This window comes from Macaca nemestrina, chromosome 17 (assembly GCF_043159975.1).
Source record: "Macaca nemestrina isolate mMacNem1 chromosome 17, mMacNem.hap1, whole genome shotgun sequence".
In the NCBI taxonomy this organism is placed as follows: domain Eukaryota; kingdom Metazoa; phylum Chordata; class Mammalia; order Primates; family Cercopithecidae; genus Macaca; species Macaca nemestrina.
This window is the reverse complement of record NC_092141.1, coordinates 19,627,907-19,654,933: the sequence shown is the minus strand read 5'-3', so window position 1 is coordinate 19,654,933 and position 27,027 is coordinate 19,627,907. Positions and strand designations below refer to the sequence as shown.

At 47.6% G+C, this 27,027-nt stretch overlaps 1 protein-coding gene across 6 annotated transcripts in view; it reads right to left on the bottom strand.

Moving 5' to 3' along the window:
- The window catches only part of LOC105493356 (solute carrier family 47 member 1), a 47,083-nt gene that overhangs the window by 7,269 nt on the left and 12,787 nt on the right, over positions 1-27,027 (bottom strand). For 3 of the 6 annotated variants that reach the window (XM_071082496.1, XM_071082500.1, XM_071082497.1), the window contains exons 3-15: positions 25,702-25,770; positions 24,071-24,219; positions 22,513-22,555; positions 20,709-20,753; positions 16,549-16,646; positions 16,168-16,265; positions 15,949-16,062; positions 15,796-15,863; positions 11,582-11,690; positions 11,385-11,460; positions 5,318-5,387; positions 4,620-4,752; positions 293-387 (exon numbers count right to left, since the gene is read on the bottom strand). In XM_071082496.1, the coding sequence (XP_070938597.1) occupies positions 293-387; positions 4,620-4,752; positions 5,318-5,387; positions 11,385-11,460; positions 11,582-11,690; positions 15,796-15,863; positions 15,949-16,062; positions 16,168-16,265; positions 16,549-16,646; positions 20,709-20,753; positions 22,513-22,555; positions 24,071-24,219; positions 25,702-25,770 (1,167 nt within the window). The remainder of the gene's footprint in view (positions 1-292; positions 388-4,619; positions 4,753-5,317; positions 5,388-11,384; positions 11,461-11,581; positions 11,691-15,795; positions 15,864-15,948; positions 16,063-16,167; positions 16,266-16,548; positions 16,647-20,708; positions 20,754-22,512; positions 22,556-24,070; positions 24,220-25,701; positions 25,771-27,027) is intronic. The other 3 variants (XM_071082498.1, XM_071082501.1, XM_071082499.1) reach the window with 3 other exon arrangements.

Genomic DNA, 27,027 nt, shown 5'->3' with positions numbered 1-27,027 from the left:
TCTCCAGTTATAATTCTTGTCCTGAAATTGGATTTTCCTGCACAAGGGTGGCAGCCTGGCATGGGAGAAAAGGAAGAAAGGAGCCCCCTGTTTTTCTGGGAATGGATAAAGCCGGGGTCATCTGGCCCTTCACATCTGAACTGTCTAGTTAAAACAACAAGAAAAATAGTATTTGTGAGATAAGAATAAAGAAAATGAGAAAAGAACTTTCCGAAAGAAAAAAGGGAGAGCCAGATCAGATCCTGTTTTTCTAGGAGAGGAACCTTTACCGGGACAGAATGAACATAGTTACCTGCTGACACGCTTTTTTCCAATTTAGCTGAATAATAAAGCCTAGAAAACACACAGCTTGAAAGACTGTACAGATGATGATCCCTGACCACAGACCTAGAAATAGAAATATTTAATAGAAGTTAATTCCATAGAAAACCGGCTGCCCCTGGGGAGTATGTTTTGTCTATCTCACTTCTATCAGCCATACTTAATATCTGCTTTCATGGCTGAGGTGGAGCCCACAGTGGGCCACAGACCTCTACCCTGCTCCTCCTCGGGCTTCCAGAAGGTTCCAGAAGGTGCTGGAAAGCCCAGTACTCCCTGAGGCCACCCCCAAAAGGGCCATCTCTTTTGGTTCAGGATTTCGGAACAAATATTCAGAGGATAGTTTTAGCCTTACTGATTATGATGCTTGAATATTAAGAAAAATGCCAGTTACAAGGAAATTAAAATTTCCCAGGACCAACTACTTCTGCCCTAGTTTCCTCAAAAAAGGGGACTAACATATAAAAAAAAAAGCAGAAATCACTAGCCATATAAATTACTAATGTTCTCTCCCTCAGAGTTCCTGCCAGACCTTGGACCTTAACTTGCTTCTGACACAGACTTTGCTGGAAGCTTCCAGAGCAGGGCTGGGCACCCAGAGATGACTGGAGAACACCAAAGGCAGGCCAGGTGGGAACGGATGGCGGGAAAAGCCCTGTGGATCTCAAGGCACCACACAGGGCACAGAGGGAGACCCCAGGTGAGGAACGTTTTTTGGTCAATAGTAAACTAACGGAAGAACAAAAAGCTTCAACAATAACCAAAAGACAAGGGCCTGACCGTAATAAAAACAGACCTATGCCTCACAACGTGCAGTATCCTGCCCAAGAACCCACCCCCTATCTACAATAAACCCAGGAAGCCAGCCTTCCCTAAATCAGGCTCGCAGGAAGCAAGATTGCCTCTGGTGAAAATCCAGGAAGCTAACCAGTAACTTACTGTAACGATTGGCCCCAGATGGCCAGGACTTGATTAGCAACTGACAGCTTCCCTAATTTTGGTCTGCACTTCCAACTTAGAACCAACCAGAGAAAGTAAAATACATCCCCCCCTAACCAATCACATGAGGCCCATTTCTAGTCAGCTACTTCCAGCATCCCTCAGATCAACAACCTCCACTCAGGGCACACCTGCAGCCTCCCCTTTTATCCACGGTGACGCTTTCCCACTCCTTTGCCTGCCTTTGAGTCTCTGCCAAAATGCAAGTGGTGGCGGCCAACACCCTTGCTGAGAATACACAGCCTTTGCTGGTCTTGCTTGGTTGGTCCTGGTTGATTTCCACAGCTGTCCAGATCTATGTAAGGGTTAAGGTGCCTAGTCTGGGTTCCTGGTTTATGGATTTGGTACAGGGTTTATAGCTCTGTTTTCTTAGTACCAATCACATTTTCAGGTATGACCAACCTGCCCTTTTGTTTGTTTGTTTGCTTTTTAGAGGCAGGGTCTTGCTCTGCTGCCCAGGCTGGAGAGCAGTGGCATGACCACAGCTCACTGCAGCCTCCAACTCCTGGAATCAAGTGATCCTCCGCCTTGGCCTCCCAAAGCACTAGGATTATAGGTATGAGTCACTGCGCCCAGCCTAGCCTGCTCTTAGAATAGTGTAGTTTGTGCCACCTGCTAGTCCTATAAAAAATTAGTAAAAGCAAGCTACTGGCTTCCACTTACAAATCCAGTGTTCTCAGTACATAGAAACTACAAGCTCACCCAAACCATCTTAAACAGGAAATAACCAGCTACCTCCAGCTATAATCTGAAAGTTATGAATTAGATTTCCAATAATTTTAGCACACACCATTTAAAAGATTTCTATTTGACCCAACCTAGGAGCCCAAAGTAGGATGGTTATTAGAATCTCATGGGCAAGGTCCAGGAATTTACATATTTACAAAGTCTCCCAGGGATTCTGAGGGTCATTATGATTTCCTGGGGTTGCTTCTGAGAACCTGCAGAATTCTGATGCTCTCCTAGACACCTTGTGTAGGTATACTGCATACCATACCATAGGAGATACAATACTCAAAACCAATTCATACCACACTTTCTTCTAATAGGTGGGTGGAGGGATTGACTACAGTCTTCTCATAGAGCCCTCATATCCCCAGGGCCCCTACCATTTCTTTTCAGTGATTCTCAACTTCCTCTTCTACTTTGCACAATTAGTTGTTTTGTTTTTTTTTTTAAGATAAAGTCTCACTCTGTTGCCCAGGCTGGAGTACAGTGGTGCCATCTTGGCTCACTGCAGCCTCCGCTTCCCAAGTTCAAGCAATTCTTGTGCCTCAGCCTCCCAAGTAGCTGGGACTACAGGCGCGCACCACCACACCTGGCTAATTTTTGTACTTTTAGTAAAGATGGGGTTTCGCCATGTTGCCCAGGTTGGTCTCGAACTCCTAACCTCAAGTGAACCGCCCACCCCAGCCTCCCAAAGTGCTGGAATTACAGGCATGAGCCACTGTGCCTGGCCTAGATACATTTTGTTAAATGAATAGGTGAGCCAAGGACAGCACCTGGGATATAGATGGATTTATATTTCAAAGCAGGTTCCTCATGCCTGTAATCCCAGATAGTTGGGAGGCAAAAGTGGGAGGATCACTTGAGTCAAGGAGTTTGAGACCAGCCTGGGCAACATAGCAAGACCCCATCTGTAAAAAATGAAACAAGGGAATAAAGTAGATTCCTCTTCTGAAAAAGTTGAACTCTGTAGAGTAGAATGATGGTTACCAGGAGGGGAGGGTGTGGGAACAGGGACTTGTTAAGGTACAAAGTTTCTGATAGGAAGAATAAGTTTTGAGATCAATTGCACACCAAGGTGATTAGTCAATGTACTGTACATTTCAAATTAACTAGGTAAATTTCAAATGTCTCACCATTAAAAAAAGTGGTGATAAGTATGTTAATTAGCTTGATCTAATTGTTCCACATTCTATACATATATCAAAATACCACTCTGTACCCCATAAATGCAAACAATTATAATTTGTCAATTTAAAACTTAAAAGATATAACATAAAAAAGAGAATTTAAAGTATTTCCTTAATATTTTATACTGATTGCCTGTTGCAATAATATTTTAGATATATTGTGTTACATAAAATACATTACTTTAAAAATAAAAATAAATTAAGATTCCTATAATATTTGTATTAGCTAGGCAATGGCAAACCCAAAACATGAATCATACCAGAAACTCAGCTAAATAATTTTCTGCACTATCATGCAAGCCCAATGAACTTTGCATTGGCAATTCTATTCTTTGAACAACTCCTGTATTTTTAATTAAAATATTATTGAACTTGAGAAAAATGTGCCACATAAAGGAACATACTGAACTGGAAGTTCCCTGTAGCTATCAGTTGACTTCTCTCCACCTCTGAGCCTGCCAAGTACAAATGGATCAAAACAAGCCTCGCTTTAAGTCGGTCACTACTCACCCCAAAGATAAATGTCCAGGTTTTCATATCATCATTTATTAACTGCCAATGTATTCCAAATTATTATTTTAGAAATCAAAGCTGGGCAGTCATTTATTTCTGTACTTTTTAAAACGATTAGCTCTGGTAATTTCAGATGCTGTTCATTACGTTTTTTGTTCCAAATGTGGGAAAGTGCTTAAGTCCACCCTCTTCCTTCTGTGCTGTTCACACCGACCACGTGCATGGCCTTGTGAGGAGACCCACAGGCACAGAGCTAAGGCTGTGCAAGGAGGGAGGTGGAGGCTGCGGAGTGCAATGAGGGTGATGAGAAGGGCACTGGCTACCCGTTGCCCTCCAAGGATCCAGCCACGCTGCTTGGTGAACACACGGGGCGCTGCTCTAGGGTGCACAGGGCCACCGTGAGTGCTGACCCTGCGGCACCCCACGCACGCAGGACAGACCGCCTACGATGGCCTCAGCCCTGCAGAGCCACCCACAGGGGATCACACGCTGTCTCCAAAGAACAGCATGGAACACGCAAAAGGGAAGCTTCCGAATGCTTCTTCAGCGTTTCCTACTGACGCCTCCTTTAGAGAAGTGAGGGCTGGATGATTCAGGATAGGAGGTGAGTAGAAAGGGCATCCGTGCTCAAGTGTGTCAGCATGGAAGATCGCCCGCAGGGGTGCGAGGGGCAGGACAATGTACCCTTGGGGCCCTGGCTAGAGCTGGAGGCCACCTCCTGAACGCTGTCTGCGCTCTCTAACAAGACACAGAACGGACGTCGGTGAGTTGCCAAGTTTCAGAGGTGAGCCTCAGTCAAAGGCCTGTGTGCTCCGACAGTCATTTCCTGGACTGGTGAGCAGCTAAGCCTTGCCTGCACAGGTTAGAGCTTACCCATCACTCCAAGTTTGGTTGCAAACATCAGCGTGATCCCGATGGGGAGGCCAACCACGTAGTACCCAACGGTATTCACAATGGCTCCAACCTTCTGATTTCCACTCCCCCTCAGAACGCCACCGCTCGTGCACTGCAGGCAGAGAGCATTCCATCAGTCGGCGCTCCTGAAACACTCCCATCTCGTGAGCGCTTCATTTCTGTGGGACTCGGACGCTAAAACCCATAAGGTGACAGTATCCTTCTTTTTTTTTTTTTTTTTTTTTTTTTTTTTTGAGACGGAGTCTCGCTTTGTCGCCCAGGCTGGAGTGCAGTGGCCGGATCTCAGCTCACTGCAAGCTCCGCCTCCCGGGTTTATGCCGTTCTCCTGCCTCAGCCTCCCAAGTAGCTGGGACTACAGGCGCCCGCCACCTCGCCCGGCTAGTTTTTTGTATTTTTAGTAGAGACGGGGTTTCACCATATTAGCCAGGATGGTCTCGATCTCCTGACCTCGTGATCCGCCCGTCTCGGCCTCCCAAAGTGCTGGGATTACAGGCTTGAGCCACCGCGCCCGGCGACAGTATCCTTCTAAACAAAACATGATAACAATATTCAATCTTCCTACCTACCCTGACCTGTCCTCTCAGCTGAAATTTACCACCATCAGAAGAAATCCATAGATCACAACAGGGCTTAGGGAACTACTACATAATACTTACAGCCAGAGCTTCGAAGAGGTGGGAAACAGCATAAATTGGAACCACCTGAGCCACCAGATTAATGATGTCTCTGTTAGGAAAAAGAAAGCACATGGTGATTAGGAGACAAAGTGGAGAAAGAAGTATATAGCTTTCTAGCTGGGCGCAGTGGCTCATGCCTGTAATCTCAGCACTTTGGGAGACTGAGGCGGGAGGATCACCTGAGGTCAGGAGTTTGAGACCAGCCTGGCCAACATGGCGAAACCCCGTATCTACTAAAAATATAAAATTAGCCAGGCCTGGTGGCAGGTACCTGTAATCCCAGCTACTCAAGAGGCTGAGGCAGGAGAATCACTTGAACCCAGGAGGCGGAGGTTGCAGTGAGCTGAGATCGCACCACTGCACTTCAGCCTGGATGACAGAGCGAGACTGTCTCAAAAAAAAAAAAAAAAAAAAGGATATAGCTTTCTGCATATTACAAACATGCACATGCACTGAGGCCAGCAGCCTAGTCAGGGACAGTTCTCCTGTTGCTGGGCCCATGGAGGAAACTAACTGCATGTTTTATCTCGCGACTTTTAGAAAAAAATATGCAGCACCACATCCTTGTCTTCAGGAGATATGTTCCAAGACCCCCAGTGGATGCCTGAAATCGCAGAGAGGACTGAACCCTAAATACATTGTTTTCCTTATACACATACACACCTATGAGAATGTTAATTTATAAATTGGGCACAGTAAGAGAGTAACAACAGTAGTAATAAAGTAGGCCACAACCACATGCCGGCATCACTACTTTTGTGCTTTGGGGCTGTTACTAGCACTGTGATACCAAAACAGTCCATCTGAAATAACTAGCAGGTGGAAAGCACGCACAGCGTGGAGACGTTGGACAAAGGGATGATTTCACGTCCCAGGTGGGATGTGAGATTTCCTCCTAATACTCATAACAGCATGCAATTGAAAACTTATGAATTGTTTATTTCTGGAATTTTCCACTTAAGATTTTCAGGGACCGGTCATGGTGGCTCACGCCTGTAATCCCAGCACTTTGGGAGGCCGAGGTGGGTGGATCACAAGGTCAGGAGATCGAGACCACCCTGACTAACACAGTGAAACCCCATCTCTACGAAAAATATAAAAATTAGCCGGCTGTGGTGGCGGGCGCCTGTAGTCCCAGCTACTCAGGAGGCTGAGGCAGGAGAATGGCATAAACCTGGGAGGCGGAGCTTGCAGTGAGCCGAGATCACGCCACTGCACTCCAGCCTGGGCGACAGAGTGAGACTCCGTCTCAAAAAAAAAAATTTTCAGACCAAAATTGACTGCAGGTGACTAAACCTTGGAAAGCAAAACCGAGGATAGAGGGGCTACTGCAAAGTCCATGTGGTCAGTATAGACAAATCAAGTGATTTGACGACACCCCTTCCCCATTCCCCACCAGCTGAAAAAAAATTTGGCTGGGGACAGTAGCACACATCTATCATCCCAGCAAGTTTGGATGCTATGATCATCCCTCTTTTAAGATGATGCCACAGGCCGAGTCTGACTGTGTCTCCTAGTAAACCTGAGTGAAGCGCTACAGAGTAAAGATTAAGTTTCCTCTATGGAATGCAGGTTGGTAAAAGGCCATAGATATATTCTGTAGAATTATCCTTGGTTCCTAGAAATGGCACCCCTAAAGCTAGAGACTTGGATTCTAACCCCTACACATGAAGGGAGATGAAAAAATGCTGCCCTGACCTGTGGAAGCAAGAAATCCACAACACCCTTGGAGTGAGTTTGGTCACTCCAATCTAGAACCTGGAAGATTATCTGCCAATAAATACTTGTTTAATTACTAAATAAGAAATCCAGCACTGGGCTGGGCACGGTGGCTCACGCCTGTAATCCCAGCACTTCAGGAGGTCAAGGCGGGTGGATCACCTGAGGTCAGGAGTGCGAGACCAGCCTAACCAACATGGAGAAATCCCGTCTCTACTAAAAATACAAAATTAGCAGGTGTGGTGGTGCATGCCTGTAATCCCAGGTACTCGGGGGGCTGAGGCAGGAGAATCGCTTGAAACCAGGAGGCAGAGACTGCGGTGAGCCGAGATCGTGCCATTGCACTCCAGCCTGGGCAACAAGAGCGAAACTCCATCTCAAAAATAAAAAAAGAAATCCAGCACTGAACAAGATGATCACTTCTTCCTCACCAAAAAGGACAGAAATATAATTATTTTATTCAAATTTTATTTTCGGAATAGGTAACATGCACATGGTCAAAAAATGGTACAATATGAACAAGATAGTAAGCAAAGTCTTACGACTGCAATGCCCTTCCAGTTTGCCCCAGTACCAGCCCTGCCTCCTCCAGGTAACAATTCTTAGCACGTTCCATGTTTGTGTAGTGTCTATGAAAATATAAGCAAATACAAATGTATATTCTTAATTTTCCTTTCTATATTCTATCATTTCACATGCAGCATTCTCTATATGATGTTCTGCACCTTGCTTTTTCCACCTGAGATATTATATTCACTTTTTTTTTTGAGACACTGTCACCCAGGCTGGAGTGGAGTAGTACAATCATGGCTCACTGCAGCCTCAACCTCTCAGGCTCAAGTGATCCTCCCACCTCAGCCTCTTGAGTAGCTAGGACTACAGGTGCACACCACCATGCCCAGCTAAATTTTATTTTTTGTAGAGATGGGGTTTCACCATGTTGTCCAGGCTGGTCTCGAACTCCTGGGCTCAAGTGATCCTTTTGCCTCAGTCTCCCAAAGTGTTGGGATTACAGGCATGAGCCACTGCGCCTGGCCTATATTCACTTTTATATTTCACCAAAATATATTCTTTTCAATGTGCTGCTAAATTCTGTCTAATAATATTTTTATTTTGGATTTTTAGATTGGTATTAATACATAAGAATGATCTGTGGCCGGGCGCGGTGGCTCAAGCCTGTAATCCCAGCACTTTGGGAGGCCGAGACGGGCGGATCATGAGGTCAGGAGATCGAGACCATCCTGGCTAACATGGTGAAACCCCGTCTCTACTAAAAAGACAAAAAACTAGCCGGGCGAGGTGGCGGAAGCCTGTAGTCCCAGCTGTTCGGAAGGCTGAGGCAGGAGAATGGCGTAAACCCGGGAGGCGGAGCTTGCAGTGAGCTGAGATCCAGCCACCGCACTCCAGCCTGGGCGACAGAGCGAGACTCCGTCTCAAAAAAAAAAAAAGAATGATCTGTGATTTTCTTTTTCATGTACAAACTTTGGCAGATTTTGGCACCAATGTTATATTTGCTTCATAAACAGAATGCGAAGTTTTCCTTTTCCTGTGCTCTGGGAAATTTTCTGTTTGATCTGTGTTTGCAATTCCCTATGTTTTGAAGATTTGATAAAATCATCCTTTGGAACCTTCTGGCATTGTGCTTTTTGACATTTTAAAATAGCTTTCTCTTATTTCTTACCAGGAAATCAGTTTATTTAGACCTTCTATCTTTTCTAGGGTATATCCTGATCAATTATTTCCCTAGAAAATTATCTGTTTATTCCAGGTTTTTAGATTTCCTTGGAAAAAGTCGTGCAAAGTAGTCTCTTAGGATTTTAAAAAACGATTGTGGTCAGTAGTAACGTCCTCCTTTCTTTGCTAGAGGTGTCGTTTCCCGTCCCCTGTGATTAAGTTAGGTAGAGGTTGAGCTCTTTCACCGATTGTATCACATTGGGTCGGATCCTGGTCACCTTCCAAGTAATTTGATTGTTGAGCTTCTGATGTTTCCTTATCTCATCAGTTCTATAGTTTGTGGGCCTCTTGTTTTTCATTCTTTTCCTGCACTCTATGGTTTCCCAAGTGGACAGATTCAGAGTCCAGTGTCTACCATATTCCTTCTGAAACCATCCGTCTATCCTGGTCCTCATAAAGGTCATCCTGATTCCCTTTGTGAAAAAAGCCAACTACTTACCATCACCTTCCCCATTCATTCTGAGTGAGGGAGCTATAGACATCTTTTTATTTGTTTGTTTGTTTGAGACAGAGTCTCACTCTGTTGCCCAGGCTGGAGTGCAGTGGCCGGATCTCAGCTCACTGCACCCTCCGTCTCCCAGGTTCAAGCGATTCTCCTGCCTCCGCCTCCTGAGTAGCTGGGATTGCAGGTGTGCCTCACCACACCTGGCTAATTTTTTTTCTTTTTTTCTGTATTTTTAGTAGAGACAGGGTCTCCCCATGTTGACCAGCTGGTCTTGAACTCCTGAACTCAGGCAATCCATCCGCCTCTGCCTCCTAAAGTGTTGGGATTACAGGAGTGAGCCACCGTGCCTGGCCTAAACATCTTATTTCCCCGTAACAAAATAGCTGAAGCTGAAAAATGAAAACCAATGATCTGAAGTCAAAAGTCAAATGTGTGAAGAATAAACCATGAAATTAGTTCTGTCCACTCCACCAGCTTTCCGAATCCAGGAAGGCAAAGTCCATTTGCATCTTGTAACTGCTGACAAAGGTGTCCCAAATAAGAAGCATCCCCATAAAGTTTCTACATAATCCGAATGTACACACCAGCATCACTGATGAAGGAAACAAACTCTGCAGAGCAGAAGGGACTTATCCAAGAATTCTTCAGTAATCAATCTGACTATGTGACTTTTGAGACAGCTCACTGGTGAGATTTTAACTTCAATTCAGTTTGACAAACATATTATGCAACTACTACAAACCGGGCAATTTGGCTGATACTAAGAAACCAAGAGGATTCTTATCATTGGAAACAAAATAATTAACTGAAAATGTAATTCATCATACTAAAAAGGGCTTTCCACTTTTTTTTTTTTTTTTTTTTTTTTTTTTTTGAGACGGAGTCTGGCTCTGTCGCCCGGGCTGGAGTGCAGTAGCCGGATCTCAGCTCACTGCAAGCTCCGCCCCCCGGGTTTACGCCATTCTCCTGCCTCAGCCTCCCGAGTAGCTGGGACTACAGGCGCCCGCCACCTCGCCCGGCTAGTTTTTTGTATTTTTTAGTAGAGACGGGGTTTCACCGTGTTCGCCAGGATGGTCTCGATCTCCTGACCTCGTGATCCGCCCGTCTCGGCCTCCCAAAGTGCTGGGATTACAGGCTTGAGCCACCGCGCCCGGCCTCCACTTTTAAAATACATGACCAGCAGAAGCATAAAATCATCACCAATGCCCATTAAGTTGGCATTGGAGATTATAAATCAGTTCCTACATCTAATATGTTCTTCCCAAGTAACATCAGTGGAGCCTCTGATCTTGCAAATGATTCAGACATCCCTGCTGCAACAACCACAGGCGGCCCCTCTGTGATAGCATCTATCCAAGTTAACCATTTCTTTTTTAAATTTTTGAGATGGAGTCTCACTCTTGTCACCCAGGCTGGAGTACAATGGCGGGATCTCAGCTCACTGCAACCTCCGCCTCCCAGGTTCCAGTGATTCTCCTGCCTCAGCCTCCCAAGTAGCTGGGATTACAGGCGTGTGCCACCATGCACAGCTAATTTTTGTATTTTTAGTGGAGATGGGGGTTTCACCGTGTTGCCCGGGCTAGTCTCGAACTCCTGACCTCAGGTGATCTGACCACCTTGACCTTCCAAAGTGCAAGGATTACAGGCGTGAACCACTGTGCCTGGCCTCTTTTTAAAAAACATTCCCAGTTTTAAAAAACTTTTTCTGCTGGCACCTTGCTCTTGGAGGAAACATTTCTTTTTTCTTTTTTTTTTTTTTGAGGCAGAGTCTTGCTCTGTTGCCCAGGCTGGAGTGCAGTGGCACAATCTCGGCTCACTGCAACCTCTGCCTCCTGGTGGGCTTAAGCGATTCTCCAGCCTCAGCCTCCCAAGTAGCTGGGATTACAGGTGTCTGCCACCACACCCGGCTAATTTTTGTATTTTTAGTAGAGATGGGGTTTCGCCATGTTGGCCAGGCTGGCCTCGAACTCCTGACCTCAGGTGATCCCAAAGTGCTGGGATTACAGGCGTGAGTGGGATGTTTTCTTTTTACTGATAATGATTTCAAACAGCAATGTTTCTGAACAGCCTGATTTTAGATAACAAAATTTCTCAATGAACCATTTCTTTATCACAGATTTCACATTTCAAGAAAATCCTAGCACTCACCGGTCGGTAGTGAAAATGTACCCCACAAGATCCTTACAGCTTAACAGCAGGACACTGAAGGCTACAGCAAAGAGCACTGAAGGTAAAAACGGCAGAAGAAACAACATGGTGAGCAAGAAGATCCACAGGAAATGGGGGAGCCTGGGCTTTGCATGGAGAGACTGCACCAAGAGCCTCGGGTAAAAGGGTCTCAGCACCTGTGATTAGTAGGGAAACGGTGGAGGACTTCCGTGCCTGCTCCATGTCTCCAGCACCCAGAGCGTTTCCTACTCGGACACTGGCAGCCACGCTGAAGCCTGCAGGGACCTAAAATGAAAAGGAAACCTGCAACAACGAATCTGCAGAGTGAGAACACGTGCACAGAAGCAGCCTCAAGTCTCACACCTGGTGGGAAAACTTGGTCCTAAAAGTTTTGAAAAGACTGATTTGCAACATCCCCTTTGCCTAGCTGGGAGCTCCCACGCTACTGTGGAAACCGAACCCCAGGTTAGGATGCTTAGCACAAACTGGGCTTTGCTGCAGAGTTTCCAACCTCTACAACACGAGGGTGCTGCACAACCACGTTCCTCCTCTGGGTGTGGGAGATGGACTGACTCACTGGGAGCCCAGGTTTGTATTTTGTTGTTGTTGTTGTTGTTGTTTGTTTGTTTTTTAATAGGACAGAGGCCAGGCACGGTGGCTCAGGCCTGTAATCCCAGCATTTTGGGTGGCCGAGGCGGACGGATCACTTGTGGTCAGGAGTTTGAGACCAGCCTGGCCAACATGGTGAAACCCTGTCTCTACTAAAAAATACAAAACTTAGCTGGGCGTGGTGGCGCATGCCTGTAATCCCAGCTACTCAGCAGGCTGAGGCAGGAGAATCGCTTGAACCCGGGAGGCGGAGGTTGCAGTGAGCCGCGATAGTGCCGCTACACTCCAGCCTGGGTGACAGAGTGAAACTCCATCTCTAAATAAATAAAATCAAATAGGGACAGGGTCTCATTGTGTCCCTCAGGCTGGAGTGCAGCGGCACAGTCATAGCTCACTACAGCCTCGACCTCCTGGGGTCCAATGATCCTGCAACCTCAACCCCTCAACTAGCTGGGATGACAGGCATGCGCCACCACAAAAGGCACAGTGTTTATTCTGAAAGACTATCAAGGGATCCAGTTTACAAGACAGGAGTGGCACTAAAGGAACTGCAGGGAAGAAACCGTGCATTGTGGTTAGGGATCACAATTCTGAAGCCAGATGGCTATGGCTTGGGTTCAAATCCCAGCGTAACCACTTTTATCAGCTGCATCACCCTGAGCAAGTTACTTACCCTCTCTAAACCTCCCGAGTTTTGTTTTATCTGTAAAAGGAGTTGAATCGGCCTGGCGCGGTGGCTCAAGCCTGTAATCCCAGTACTTTGGGAGGCCGAGGTGGGTGGATCACGAGATCAGGAGATTGAGACCATCCTGGCTAACACGGTGAAACCCCATCTCTACTAAAAAATACAAAAAAAGTAGCTGGGCATGGTGGCAGGCGCCTGTAGTCCCAGCTACTCGGGAGGCTGAGGCAGGAGAATGGCGTGAACCCGGGAGGTGGAGCTTTCAGTGAGCTGAGATCGCGCCACTGCACTCCAGCCTGGGTGACAGAGCGAGACTCCGTCTCAAAAAAATAAATAAATAAATAAATAAATAAATAAGGAGTTTAATCATAGAACCTATCTCATTGGGCTATTGTGGGAACTTAATGAGTCCATACATGCCTAACTGCTTAGAAGAAGCATGTAGGAATTGCTCAATAACGATTTACCATTACTATTATTATATAAAGTTACCGCTTGAAAAATTAATATTAATAAGGAAAAAGGAGTCATCACTTGTTGAAACATGAACATTGCCTTAGGATCAGGATGACTAAGGACCAGCTTAAAGAAAATCTGATACACAGATTGAGGAATAAAAAAGTAATAGAAGACTGAGTCTCTGCCTATAAATTCATAAGCAGGGACAAACATAGAGATCACCTGACAAATTATTTATTCATTACAAAGGGAAAGGCAGGAACTTGACAGGAGAAACCTGGCAGGCACACCTTAACCAAGCAATCAAAGTTAATACTGGCAGGGTGCAATGGCTGTGCCTGTAATCTCAGAACTTTGGAAGGCCAAGGTGGAAGGATTGCTTGAGCCCAGGAGTTTGAGACCAGCCTATGCAACATAACAAGACCAAATTGTTTTAAAAAATTAGCTGGGAGTGGTGGTGCATGCCTGTAGTCCTAGCTACTCAGGAGGCTGAAGTGGGAGGATTGCTTGAGCCCAGGAGGTCGGACTGTAACAAGCCAAGATCAGGCCACTGTCACCAGCCTGGGTGACAGAGCAAGATGCTGTCTCAAAAAAAAAAAAAAAAACCACTGCCACCAAGTAAAAAGGTAGTATCACCAACACTGAGACAGATCAACATTATGTGTCTCCTGATATGGTGCACTAAGGAGGACACAGCATCACTTCTCGAGCTTTCCTGCCCAAAACGGACAATCTAAATTTATTTATAAGGAAACATCAGCTGCACCACACTAAGTGAACTTCTACAGATAATGGCCTATGTTCTTCAAAAATGCCAAGGTCAAGAAAGACAATGGAACAATGAAGATCTGTTCCAGATTAAAGGACACTAAAGATGCTAGGGAAAAATTAGTGATAAGGGACATTACCAGAACAACTGGTATTGTTTTGAATTGACTGTATTGATCTTTTATTTGAACATGGACTATGTAGATAGACCAGACAGAATAAATGTGGCAAAACTGGTGAACCTGAGGAAAGGGCATACACCTTTCTTTTGATTGAGAAGAAATGTAAGTGTAAATTCTTACAAGCCTATTGGAAAGCATATGAAAACATATTCAAAAGACATAAAATCGTGCCTTTGTTTCTCTTTTACAAATCTTAAAGAAATAATCAGACAAGTGTATGAAGATATTTGTCCTAGGATGTTCCTTGAAGAGTTGTTAATATTGAAACATTGGAAATAAACTGTTCAACCATAGGAAATTGATTTTAAAAGTATATCACATATAGTGGAATCCTATGTACCATTAAGCATTTTGACTTAGAATTAGTTAATGAATTTACTCAAACATAAAATGTAAATAAAATACTAAAAGTGAAGTAAAAAATCTGTGTTAAAAAACTGCCAAGGATAGAAGAACAAAAACAAAAAACAGGTCTGCAAGAGAATAATTCTTAAAGAAAACGGGAAATGTGTACTCTATGTACTTTTAAAACATAACCAATATCAGAGGGAAAAAAATCTAAGTGTTAATACTGCAAAAAATGCCAAGCACATCTGCTGGCTTGAGTTTCTCCCCACATTACAAACTCCCTTTCTGTTTTTTAATTTTACATTTCTAAAACGGTACTTGCTTCCTTCAGAATCTCCAGCTGATGTTTTCAGGAAAATAAAGTCAAAGAAAAGCCTCCTAACGACTCGTGTTCTCTATGATCAAAATTTCCTCCCCTTTAAGGCTGAATAATACTCCACAGTATGCGAAGAACCCATTTTGTTTACCCGCAGACGCACAGGTTGCTTCCACCTTTTGTCTACTGTCAATAATGCTCCTGTGAACACAGTTAACAAACACCCCTTTAAGTCGGGTGCGGTGGCTCACGCCTGTAATCCCAACACTTCGGGAGGCCGAGGCAGGTGGATGGCCTGAGGTCACAAGTTCAAGACCAGCCTGACCAACACGGTGAAACCCTGTCTCTACTAAAAATACAAAAGTAGCTGGGCGTGGTGGCAGGCACCTGTAATCTCAGCTACTTGAGAGGCTGAGGCAGAAGAAATGCTTGAACCCAGGAGGTGGAGGTTGCAGTGAGCCGAAATCACGCCATTGCACTCCAGCCAGGGCAACAAGAGTGGGACTCCGTCTCAAAAAAAAAAAAAAAATCTCTTTAAGACCCTGCTTTCAGTTGTTTTGGGGATCTACCTAGGAGTAGCCACACTGTGTTTTCAGAGGCTTCGGAACCAGGCAGGAGCGGGAATAGTGACATAGGCAGCTTGATGTTTATGGCCATACACCCAGCCTCATCTCTCTGCTATGCCACCCACCTGGCCCCTCAAGGTATTTGTGCTGTGACAACTGAAAAAGATTCTAAAAGTATGGAAACAAAATCAAATCTTTCAAGGGAAGATTCAGCTGGGAGCTGCGTTAGGAGATGGAGAACCAGCAGATCACGTGCAGTTTCTCTCCAGCCCCCCTTCAGTTCCCAGGGAAGATCCAGCTGCAGCAGAGGTACCCTCCCAGGCTCAAGGATGGGATTTGACTTTTGTCCAGCATTTCACAAATGATTCATGTACGAATGCCTATGCTCATCCATGGACTCTTTCAGATACCCAGCGAGGAAAACGCCTGGCACCTCCCCACGACCGGCTCCCCTGCTTACCATGTACACAACGATGGCCAGTTCATACACGATGGACTGAGCGCCCAGCTCCACCATGCCGAGGATGCCTGGTGAAAAGAGACAACTGTCGCCTTGCACCCAGACAGGGCCCCCGGGTTCCCACCAGTCCCCGTCATCCGTCCTCATACAGACCGCTGAGGAAGCTCCCGACCTCATAGGCCCACCACTCCATGCATAGCATGAGCATGCTGGGGATGGCCAGGCGGAGGAAGGAGGCCCAGTCCTGCAGGCACTCGAGGGACCAACCTGTGGGGGGGACACACACATTTCCAGGAGATCTGGCCATCGGGCTGGAATTCAACCCGAGACAAAACCCACGTCCCAGTTGGAAGACAAAAGGGCAGTCGTTACCTCCCCATGTAGCTTGATGCAGTTTTTTCCCAAGGATGTAGAAAAAGAGGAGTAGAGCCAGGGTGTACTGGGAAATCAAATTTGCCACTGCAGAGCCTCTGGAAAGAACAGTCCCAGTGAGAGGGAGGTGCCTTCCTGCACCTCTCCCTGCCCCACTGGGTGAGGAGGGGAGACTCATCCCTTCCCGTGCCGTCCTCAGCAGACCAAGGTCTTCTTCCCAGAGCAGCCTCACCCTCCATCCCTGACAGTGCTTTCCACGGTGTGCAAGAAAGACACCACATGTGAACATGAGAACCAGCTGAAGAGCCCACTCTTCTCCCTCCTGGAAAAGCCGCATGCAAGTCATCCCTTGTCCCTGTCCCAAGAGTACATTGGACTCACATCACCCCAAGATGCAGCTGATGGAGAAACAGATAGTTGGCGAGGGCATTGACAAGGTTGGCTGCAACTCCAGTTACGATCTGGGGCAGGAGAATTCCCTGGAACAAGGACACCGCATATGCCATCCTTGAGATCCACAGAATAGGACTGCCTTTCTGCTCCCCAAGCACACAGGCTCCAGCTGGCCTGCTCAGTGGGTGTCACGGGCAGAGCAGGGGGGCTTAACTGGGGAGGCCACGTCCTGGTTGCTCCTGCCTTTCCACTCTCCCATCCCTTTCTCTTCCTTCTCTCTTTGAGGTATGAAGTGCGGCGTTCTGGCCACAGAGAGACACAGACAAGATACGTTCAACAGCACAGAAGGAAGAAGATAAATGGCTTATTTCCAACATGGCAAGGACTGGCAGGGGCTAAATGGGTCAACAAGCCATCTTTGACACCGGACGATAGGAGAAAATGAGAATACTTTCTTGACCAACATAGAAATTCAAAAAAATTGACCTAAGGTCTTGAAGAAACTAGAGTTCCTTTCTAGAATATGGAAGGGATTCCAACATATCTAACTCTCAAAAGTACAGGACCGGAGAAACATCCAGACTATTTGGTGTGTCAAAGTAAGACAGGGCGTGAAAGTAAAATTACATCAGACCGAGGAAGTAAAACTCTGTTCTGCTCCGCATCCGGCTAGAATAGCAGACGCAAATAAAGTCAGTGCAAACGTAAGAGGAAACCTTTCTCCCAAGGTCACGCTGTCCCCATGAAGTGTCATTACTCCCCTAGTAGAATGACGAGTGCTTTCTAATTCATTGAGAAACTTTGTTCTCTAAAATCACACTGTTCGGAAACACTGCTATTTGAAATTGTATCAGTAAAAACAAAACACCCCACTCTTGCCTGCAGGCTCAAAATCACTTTAACACAAAAAAGTAGTCTCAATTTGAACCCAGGCACAGAGCTTCGTGGGAGCTCCTGGATGTGGCATTCTACATCTGTCCACCCTCAACATCCTGCTTAGCCTTGAGTTTCCAAAGGAGGAGCACCGGGTCCACATCACAGCCCAGACCTGGTGTTGGGCCCCTCACTCACAGATCTGCTCGGTGCCTATCAAACCGTGGTTTCGATATGTTTAATAATGTCACCTGAGCCCCATCCTTCTTCAAACCTTTATAATAACTTTTCTTCCTTTAGTGAGCCATCCCCCGGCCCCTCTAGTCTCTCTCATTGCCACAGGTTGATAAATCCAACTGCAAACCCACTGGCCTGCAGGCCTGTCTCTGGTGGTCTCAGGCTGGTGGGGCCAAGACAATGGTCTTGGCCGATGACTTGTGTAGCCCACATATTTATGGGGAGGCCCTGGTTAGTTTTTAGCAAGGGAATTAGTGATCAGATTTACTTTTCAGGCAGACGGCAGTGGATGGAGACAGGTTAAGGTCCTCTGAAATGACACAGAGGACAAATGACAAGAAATGAATTCAGGGCTGGGTGCGGTGGGTCACGCCTGTAATCCCAGCACTTTGGGAGGCCAAGGTGGGCGGATCACCTGAGGTCAGGAGTTTGAGACCAGCCTGGCCAACATGGTGAAACCCTGTCTCTACTAAAAATACAAAAACTAGTTGGGCACGGTGGCACACGCCTGTAGTCCCAGCTACTTGGGAGGCTGAGGCAGGAGAATCACTTGAACCTGGAAGGTGGAGGTTGCAGTGAGCCGAGATCACGTCACTGCACTCCAGCCTGGGCAACAGAGTGAGACTCTGTCTCAAAAAAAAGAAAAGAAAAGAAAAAGAAAGAAATGAATTCAGGTGGTGGCATTGAAAATTGGGAGGAGCAGGCAGAAGCTAAAGGACCAGGTGACTGACCAGATGTGGGAGGGAAGGAAAGATGGAGTCGAGGATGTGACAGGGACCAAAAGGACAGGTTACTGGGAGTGAAAATGGGGAGGCCACGCAATTCCACCCATTGCAATGGAACGGAAGAAGGCAGAGGAGCAGGCTCGTGGGAGGACGAGAGGAGGCGGCCAAGCCTGCAATACGCATGCGTCTCCACGCCCAGTGGAGTGACCTTCTCCTCCAAGGCCCTCTTGACTCTCCTACTTCAAAGTCTGTCTTCCCCCTAGTACCATCTGGCTCTCTTCCCACCCTCCGCCCTCTCCAAGAGCATTCACTTTCTCCAAACTCCCAGCTGCTTCTCTTCAGTGCTACGCTCAGCGAATGGTCACCCTGTCTTCCTAGGGAAGGGCCCAGGGCAGAAACTCCTTCCACCCTGGGGGCCCGACAGCCCCTGCCATTTTTATAGAACCCACCCATCATCCTATCTCCCACTGCTCCCACAACGCAAACTCTTCATCACAGACCTTCACCATCATTTGTTTGGACCATGTCCGTAACTCTCACCTCTTCCTCTCCCAATTAGTTAATTTCCCAAAACGAAATGCCCCAGCAGAAAACACAAAGCCTGACCTTGGGCCAGCCCGCCTCTCGATGCCATCATCTCACTGCGTCCCCTCCCACCGCAGTGGCCTAACGAGACCTGGCGGGCCCCAGCCCCTAGAAACAGGTATCCCCTCTGTCTGGGATGCCCTGCCTTCCTTCCTGACCTTGGAAACCTTGGTGTCCTCTGTCACCAAATTCAAAGCTCCCAACCCCTCTCAGCTCGTGGCTCCTACTTCCAGGCCTTTCCCTGTGCCCCAGAGAACAGGAGAGAAGACTTTCACACTCACTGTCCTCAGTAGGTCACATCAGACCCTGAGGTTAGGGCCACCGCAGTTGTTGGGGGACTGAGTCCAGGAGAAGGCCTTGCAGCATGCTAAGGTATCCGTGCTGCCTTAGCAAGGGTCTAGATCAAAAGGAGACAGCCCGGAGCCGGATGAGATGTGTGGGTTTCCTTCTCTCTAGTCTACACCTATTTCGGAGATGTCATTTTAAATACTAATAGGGATTCTAAATATTCTTGTTTTGTTGATAGAGTAATATCCTGGCCGGAGGCAGTGGCTCACACCTGTAATCCCAGCACTTTGGGAGACTGAGGCAGGAGGATTTCTTGAGGCCAGGAATTTGAAACCAGCCTGGGCAACATAGCAAGACCCCATATCTACTTAAAAAATATTTTTTTTGTCCAGGCGCAGTGGCTCAAGCCTGTAATCCCAGCACTTTGGGAGGCCGAGACGGGCGGATCACGAGGTCAGGAGATCGAGACCAGCCTGGCAAACACGGTGAAACCCCGTCTCTACCAAAAAAATACAAAAAACTAGCCAGGCGAGGTGGCGGGTGCCTGTAGTCCCAGCTACTCGGGAGGCTGAGGCAGGAGAATGGCGTAAAACCCGGGAGGCGGAGCTTGCAGTGAGCTGAGATCCGGCCACTGCACTCCAGCCTGGGCAACAGAGCAAGACTCCCTCTCAAAAAAAAAAAAAAATATATATATATATATATATATTTTTTTTTTTAATAGGGTAATATCTTAACTTCAAGATAGGTGGGAAACTTCCTTTCTTCCTCCTCCCGTCCTGGCCCCCCCTGTGCACATCCCTGGAGAGCCCACCAGTGCGGCCGGGATCCATTGCCGGGTACCCGTTTACCTGGACTTGTCTGGAAGAATGTGGCGAGTCCCACATATGCTGATTTCATAAATCTACCCCTTCCAAGCCAGGGCCTTTGGCTGTGACTGTTTAATCACATAGGAGGAGTTCTAGCTGACGTTAGATGTCATGAGAGTTTGAGCTCTTATATCCTCGCTGAGAAAAGTGGGGACATTCAGACAGCACAGAGCAGACAGGCGGGTTCCCTCTCTGCCAGACGAGCCGCCCCCAGCCTGCGCTCTGTCTCGGGAGCAAACAGGCATGCACCCTTCTTTCCAGGACACTGGTTAAAATGCAGAGCCAAGGAACACTGCGGCTCTGAGCCCACCCTGCCAATGACAATATTTCCAAGTGGAAATTGGATACATTTTCCAGAGCCAAATATAATATGTTCTTTCCTGGATATCACTTAACAAACCTCTGACATCCGAGTCGTGTGTGCACAACAATGAAAAAATACCTTTCAGTGGCTCCCAGCGGTGAGCTCCCTCCACCCTGGTGTCCCTGGTCCTGGAGTATCTTCAGGACCCCCACTCCCAGAAAGGTACAAACTCCCATTAGCCTCCCAAAGGAAGAGAACAGTCAGTATTACCTGGTTGAGCAAATATTTAACTTGTAGCGTATAAAGAAAGGTTGCCTACAAGAGAACAAGAGAGATGAATGTTAATGTTTCAGCCTTGCCACACAGCAGTGAGGGTCACACGGCAGGGAGCTGGGAGCCACAGCCAAGGCTCGGCTGCCCTCTGCTCCCGCACGGAGCCACAGAGGCTGCCGTCTCAGGACAGGGCTGGGGCCAGGGGTTATGGCCCGGGGACTTCCCACATCTCCTTTGTGGGTGAATATGCCCCAAGCATATTCCCTCTGTCTGGCAAAAGGAGGTGCAGTTTCCCTGGGTGAATGGCCAGGACTCTTCTGGGGACACTGGCATGGAGAGGAGGCCCCGGGCACACTCCAGATGGGCACCTCCATATAGACTGGTCCTATGTGGTGGCATCACGAAAGACTGTCACATTTACAAGGTTTCAGGATAAATAAGTGAGCACACTGTCAATTCTGAGGGCAAATGGTGTCCCTAGATCCGTATATTGAAGCCCTAGTCCCCAGTGTGACTAACTGGAGGTCCTCAAAGGGAGATAAAATTAAAACGAGGTCATTAGGGTGGGGCCCTAATCCAATAGGACTGGTGTCCTCATAAGAAGACAGGAGACACCAGGGTATGAATGCATAGGGGACAACCTGCAGAGGGTGGCCGTCTGCAGGCCAAGGAGAGAGGCCGCAGAGGGCACCAACCCTGCTACGCCTTGACCTTGGACTTCCAGCTTCCTGAACTGTAAGAAAATAAACTTCTGTTGTTTAGGCCCCCTAGTGTGTGGTATTATATTATGGAAGCCCCCGCAGACTAATTCAGCTACAGTCTCCAGCTGAATAACAAACACTTAGCTCTCAGGCCAGGCGTGGTGGCTCACACATGCAACCCAACATTGTGGGAGGCCAAGGCAGATGGATCGCTTGAATCCAGGAGTTCAAGACCAGCCTGGGAAACATGGTAAAATGCTGTCTCTACAAAAAATACAAAAATTAGCTGGGTATGGTGGTGTGCACCTGCAGTACCAGCTAATCGGGAGGCTGAGGTGGGAGGATCACTTGAGCCCGGGAGGCAGAGGTTGCAATGAGTGAAGATTGTGCCACTGCACTTCGGTCTGGGCAACAGAGTGACACCCTAGCTTAAAAAGAAGAAAAAAAAGCAAGACCTTGTCTCTACAAAAACTAAAAAATTAGCCAAGTGTGGTGACTTGTGCTTGTAGTTCCGGCTACTTAGGAGGCTGAGACAGGATGACGGCTTGAGCCCAGGAGGTCAAGGGTGCAGTGAGCTATGACAATGTCACAATGTCCCTGCACTTCAGCCTGGGTGACAGCAATGAGACCCTGTCTCCAAAACACCAAACAAACAAACAAAAAAACCACTTAGCTCTCATTGTTCATTGACCACACACTACTGTGTCAAACATTAACCCATGCTTACGGGTTCTGTGTGGTCAAACTCAGCAGACCAAAAAAAGTCTAAAGGTTCTAAGTGACACCCTCAGGGGTTCTCAGATGGGTGAGACTTTGCCCTTGTTTACAATAAAAGTTTGCACTCTTCTCTATGGATGATTCTGGAGGTCTCTCCAGCGCTACTCCGGACCTCCTGGAGTAGCCTCAATCTTGGTGTTCCTTGAGACAAGCATCTGTTGTGTCCTTAACAGGCATAAATAAAAACAGGCTTCCTTGATAGGCACCAACAGCACAGATAAGAATCATCTAAGACTGAGCCAATGCACTGAGCTCACAGATATGGCGGCTACCTTTCACCCACGGACCCCAAGAAGGGAACCTCTTAGCCCTTAAGCACTTACAGGAAGAGCTGGAATGAAGATCGTGACATAGGTCTGGGTAAGCCTAAATAACGAAAAGAAAAACAACAACAAAAACTGTGATGGAGGCCTCTGTTTCCAGGGAAAGGTGGGCAGAAGAAAATAACTAAAACTGCCTTTTGCATCCTTGGCTCTTTCGAAATTAATAGGCTTAAGTTGCTGGAGCAGGCCGGGCGTGGTGGCTCACGCCTGTAATCCCAGCACTTTGGGAGGCCGAGGTAGGCAGATCATGAGGTCAGGAGTTCGAGACCACCTGGCTAACACAGTAAAACCCCGTCTCTACTGAAAATACAAAAAACAGCCGAGCATGGTGGCGGCTGTCTGTAATCCCAGCTACTTGGGAGGCTGAGGCAGGAGAATCGTTTGAACCCGGGAGGAGGAGGTTGCAGTGAGCTGAGATCACGCCATTGCACTCCAGCCTGGACGACAGGGCGAGACTCCATCTCAAAAAAAACAAAAGAAAGAAAGAAAAAATTGCTAGAGCAAATGTGAAAATTTACATATAGAGCTTGTCATCTTATAACCCAGATAACCTTTCTTGGTTATTTGATGTCTTTATGTCTAGGACAGGGTTTTTCAACCTCAGCACTATGGCCAGGTAATTCTCCGCCTGTTGTGGGGTGCTGTCCCGAGCACTGCAGGATCTTTCACAGCCTCCTTGGCTTCTACCAGGAGCACCCGCCTACGGCCAGCTGTGATAACCGGAAATGTCTTCAGATGTTGCCAAATGTCTCCTAGTTCAGAGCCGCTGGTCTAGATTAGAGTTTTAAAAGCTCTTACCCAATTAAATCACTGGTTCTCAAACTTGGCAGCATATTAGAATTACCTAGGGTGCTTTGAAAGATACCAATACCCAGGCCTCAGCCCAGACCAATTAAAACAGAATCCTGGCCGGGCATGGTGGCTCATGCACTTTGAGAGGCCGAGGTGACAGATCCCATGAGGTCAGGAGTTTGAGGCCAGCCTCGCCAACATGATGAAACCCCGTCTCTACTAAAAGTTCAAAACTTAGCCAGGCGTGGTGGCGGGCGCCTGTAATCCCAGCTACTTGGGAGCCTGAGGCAGGAGAATTGCTTGAACCCGGGAGGCAGAGGTTGCAGCGAGCCAAGATCGCACCACTGCACTCCAGCCTGGGGGACAGAGTGAGACTTGGTCTCAAAAAAAGAAAAACAAAACAGAATATTGAGTGGTAGGGAGCAGGGGCACAGGTGGATTTGAAAGCACCCAGGTGATTTTAATATCAACCAAGGTCAAGAATAACTAAGCTTTGAGCAAACGTCAGAAACTACCATCCCACATGCAGAGTGCTTGCAAATCTGTTTTCATTGAAAACTCTTAACCATGCAAGTCACCCAGGAGGGGAGGGGGAGTACATCTTAGGTGCCAGGTGAGGAAAGTATTAAGACCTAGGAGACGTCAGCCAAGGAGAGATTAGCACCACCTTGGTGTGCGGCCTTGTCCCTGGCCTTGGCTGCACCCAGAGGGGATAATCTTTCTGTGGGACGGACACACAGTCCCGCCGTGACAGGTTCCATCTTACCTGGACACAACCGGGTCCTGCCTGAAGAGCAGCAGGATGTGCTGGGTGTTGAGAAACAGCGCCCAGCAGGGGAAGCAGCAGAGGAGCAGAATGAGCATACTCCGCTGTAGGATCACGCCCACGTGCCTCAGGTTCTGGCTCCCGTACGTCTGGGGTGCACACAGCCAAAATGAACCCATTAGCACAGACCCAGCACCCCAGCTGTCCCCTAAAAGCCTTCAATTGTGCCTCATAAAGAAGCAGGTTGGCTGGGTGAGGTGGCTCACACTTGTAATCCCAGCTACTCAGGAGGCTGAGGCAGGAGAATCGCTTGAACCCAGGAGGCAGAGGTTGCAGTGAGCTGAGATCACACCACCGCACTCCAGCCTGGCGGGCAGAGCAAGACTCCATCTCAAAAAAAAAAAAAAAAAAGAAGTCCATGGCCCTAGAGACTTTGCCCCACTGTTTAGGTAGGATGAGGATGGTGTGAAGGATGCTTCTCAAACTCAGCTTCCATTAGCATCACCGGGGGATCATTTTCAAAACAGTCTCACTAATGACATTCTGGACTTAATTCACCCAGGGCAGGATTCAGAGATCCATACCTTTTTTAAAAAAAATTCTACTTAAAACAATTTTTCTTTTTACAGAAGTAAACAATCTGAAATTCATACTTCATTTATTTTTAGAGACTGGAAAAAAAATTTTTTTAGGGAGGCAAAGGTTAGGGAGCCGAGATCCCGTCACTGCACTCCAAGCTGGGCAACAGAGCCAGAGTCCGTCTCAAAAAAAAAAAAAAAAAAGCCAGGCTGGGCATTGTGGCTCATGCCTATAATCCCAACATGTTGGGAGGCTGAGGTAGGAGGATTGCTTGAGCCCAGGAGTTTGAGATCAGAAACCCCATCTCTACAAAAAATACAAAAAATTAGCTGTGTGTAGTGGTGCATGCCTGTAATACCAGGTACTTGAGAGGCTGAGGCAAGAGGATCGCTGGAGCTCAGGAGTTTGAGGCTGCAGTGAGCAATGGGTGTGTCACTGCAGCCTAGCCTGAGCGACAGAGCAAGCCCCGTCTCAAAACAAAACAAGCCAAATTTTGCACATCTTTTCAAGTTGTGCGCGTCTCCTCCAGCTCCAGGTTCAGTGACATCTCTGGTAGTCTGAAATTAACCAGAGGAACTACTTACACCCCTGGAATTGGCAAACACCGCCAGTCACGTGTTTCCCTCCTTCCGCTTTCACCCTCCTTCCCCTTTCACCCAAGACCTGGTTGCTGAACATTTACCAGCCTGCCACTGGGTGGGGCCAGGCAAGCTGGGTTTTAACAAGCCCTCCAAGTTCAATGCATGCTCAATTTTGAGAGCCACAGAACTATAGCAAATTCAAACGTAGGGAGCAATAGAAGGGACTTTTACAACATGTCCCCTATGTGTTCAAAATATAGTGTAAGGCAGTTGTGCAGACAAAAAGTAGTTGACACAGCTGAAAGAAACCCAGTGACATTTCAAAGAAAGCAGGCCAGGAGAAGAGGAGCTGCCGGCCGATAGGCGCTGCAGGTGCTGGCTGCTGGGCTCTTCCTGCCAGTGAGGCTCTTCCATCCACACTTGAGAAAAGATGTCTGAGGTCCCTGTGAGCGTGTGACCACTGCCATTTACCTGGGAGATGAGGGTGTCACAAGCAGAAGATAAGCCGAATCCCACTGAGACACCAGTGACATTGATAACCTGCGAATAAACCCAAAGATAAGGCCCTGTAGAGTGAAAGGAGGAAAGGAAGACAAAATCCCTGTGTCTGTTGATGAGAACCTGCAAAGCTCCTCCTTCAGCATTCACAAGTCAATTTGACCAACTTTGTTAGCTGCCTGGACCCCGCTCAGACCGAAGCCATTCTCACAGGTTTATCAAGAATTCTGGACAGAACTATTATATAGAGATATATATGTGTGTGTGTGTGTGTGTGTGTGTGTGTGTGTGTGTGTGTGTGTGTGTATACATATACTTTTTTTTTTTTTTGAGACAGAGTCTCACTCTGTCGCCCAGGCTGGAGCGCAGTGACGCAATCTCGGCTCACTGCAACCTCCACCTCCCGGGTTCAAGGGATTCTCCTGCCTCAGCCTCCCGAGTAGCTGGCACTACAGGCGCGTGCTACCACAACCAGCTAATTTTTGTATTTTTAGTAGTGACGGGGTTTCACCATGTTAGCCAGAATGGTCTCAATCTCTTCACCTCATGATGTGCCCACCTTGGCCTCCCAAAGTGCTGGGATGACAGGCGTGAGCCACCCCGCCCGGCCCAGAACTACAGTATTAATCAGGCTGCACTTTGACCCACTTCCTTATAACTGAAAGTCATGTGGCACCAGACACTGACCAGGTACATCCCCACTGTTCCTACCAGACACTGGCCACATGCATCCCCTCTGTTCCTACCAGACACTGACCATGTACATCCCCACTGTTCCAACCAGACACTGGCCACATGCATCCCCTCTGTTCTTGGCCACGTGCATCCCCACTGTTCCTACCAGACACAGGCCACGTGCATCCCCACTGTTCCTACCAGACACTGGCCACGTGCATCCCCACTGTTCCTACCAGACACAGGCCACATGCATCCCCAGTTCCTACCAGACACTGGCCACGTGTATCCCCACTGTTCCTACCAGACACTGGCCACGTGCATCCCCACTGTTCCTACCAGACACTGGCCACGTGTATCCCCACTGTTCCTACCAGACACTGGCCACGTGCATCCCCACTGTTCCTACCAGACACAGGCCACGTGCATCCCCACTGTTCCTACCAGACACTGGCCACGTGCATCCCCACTGTTCCTACCAGACACTGGCCACGTGCATCCCCACTGTTCCTACCAGACACTGGCCACGTGCATCCCCACTGTTCCTACCAGACACTGGCCACGTGCATCCCCACTGTTCCTACCAGACACTGGCCACGTGCATCCCCACTGTTCCTACCAGAC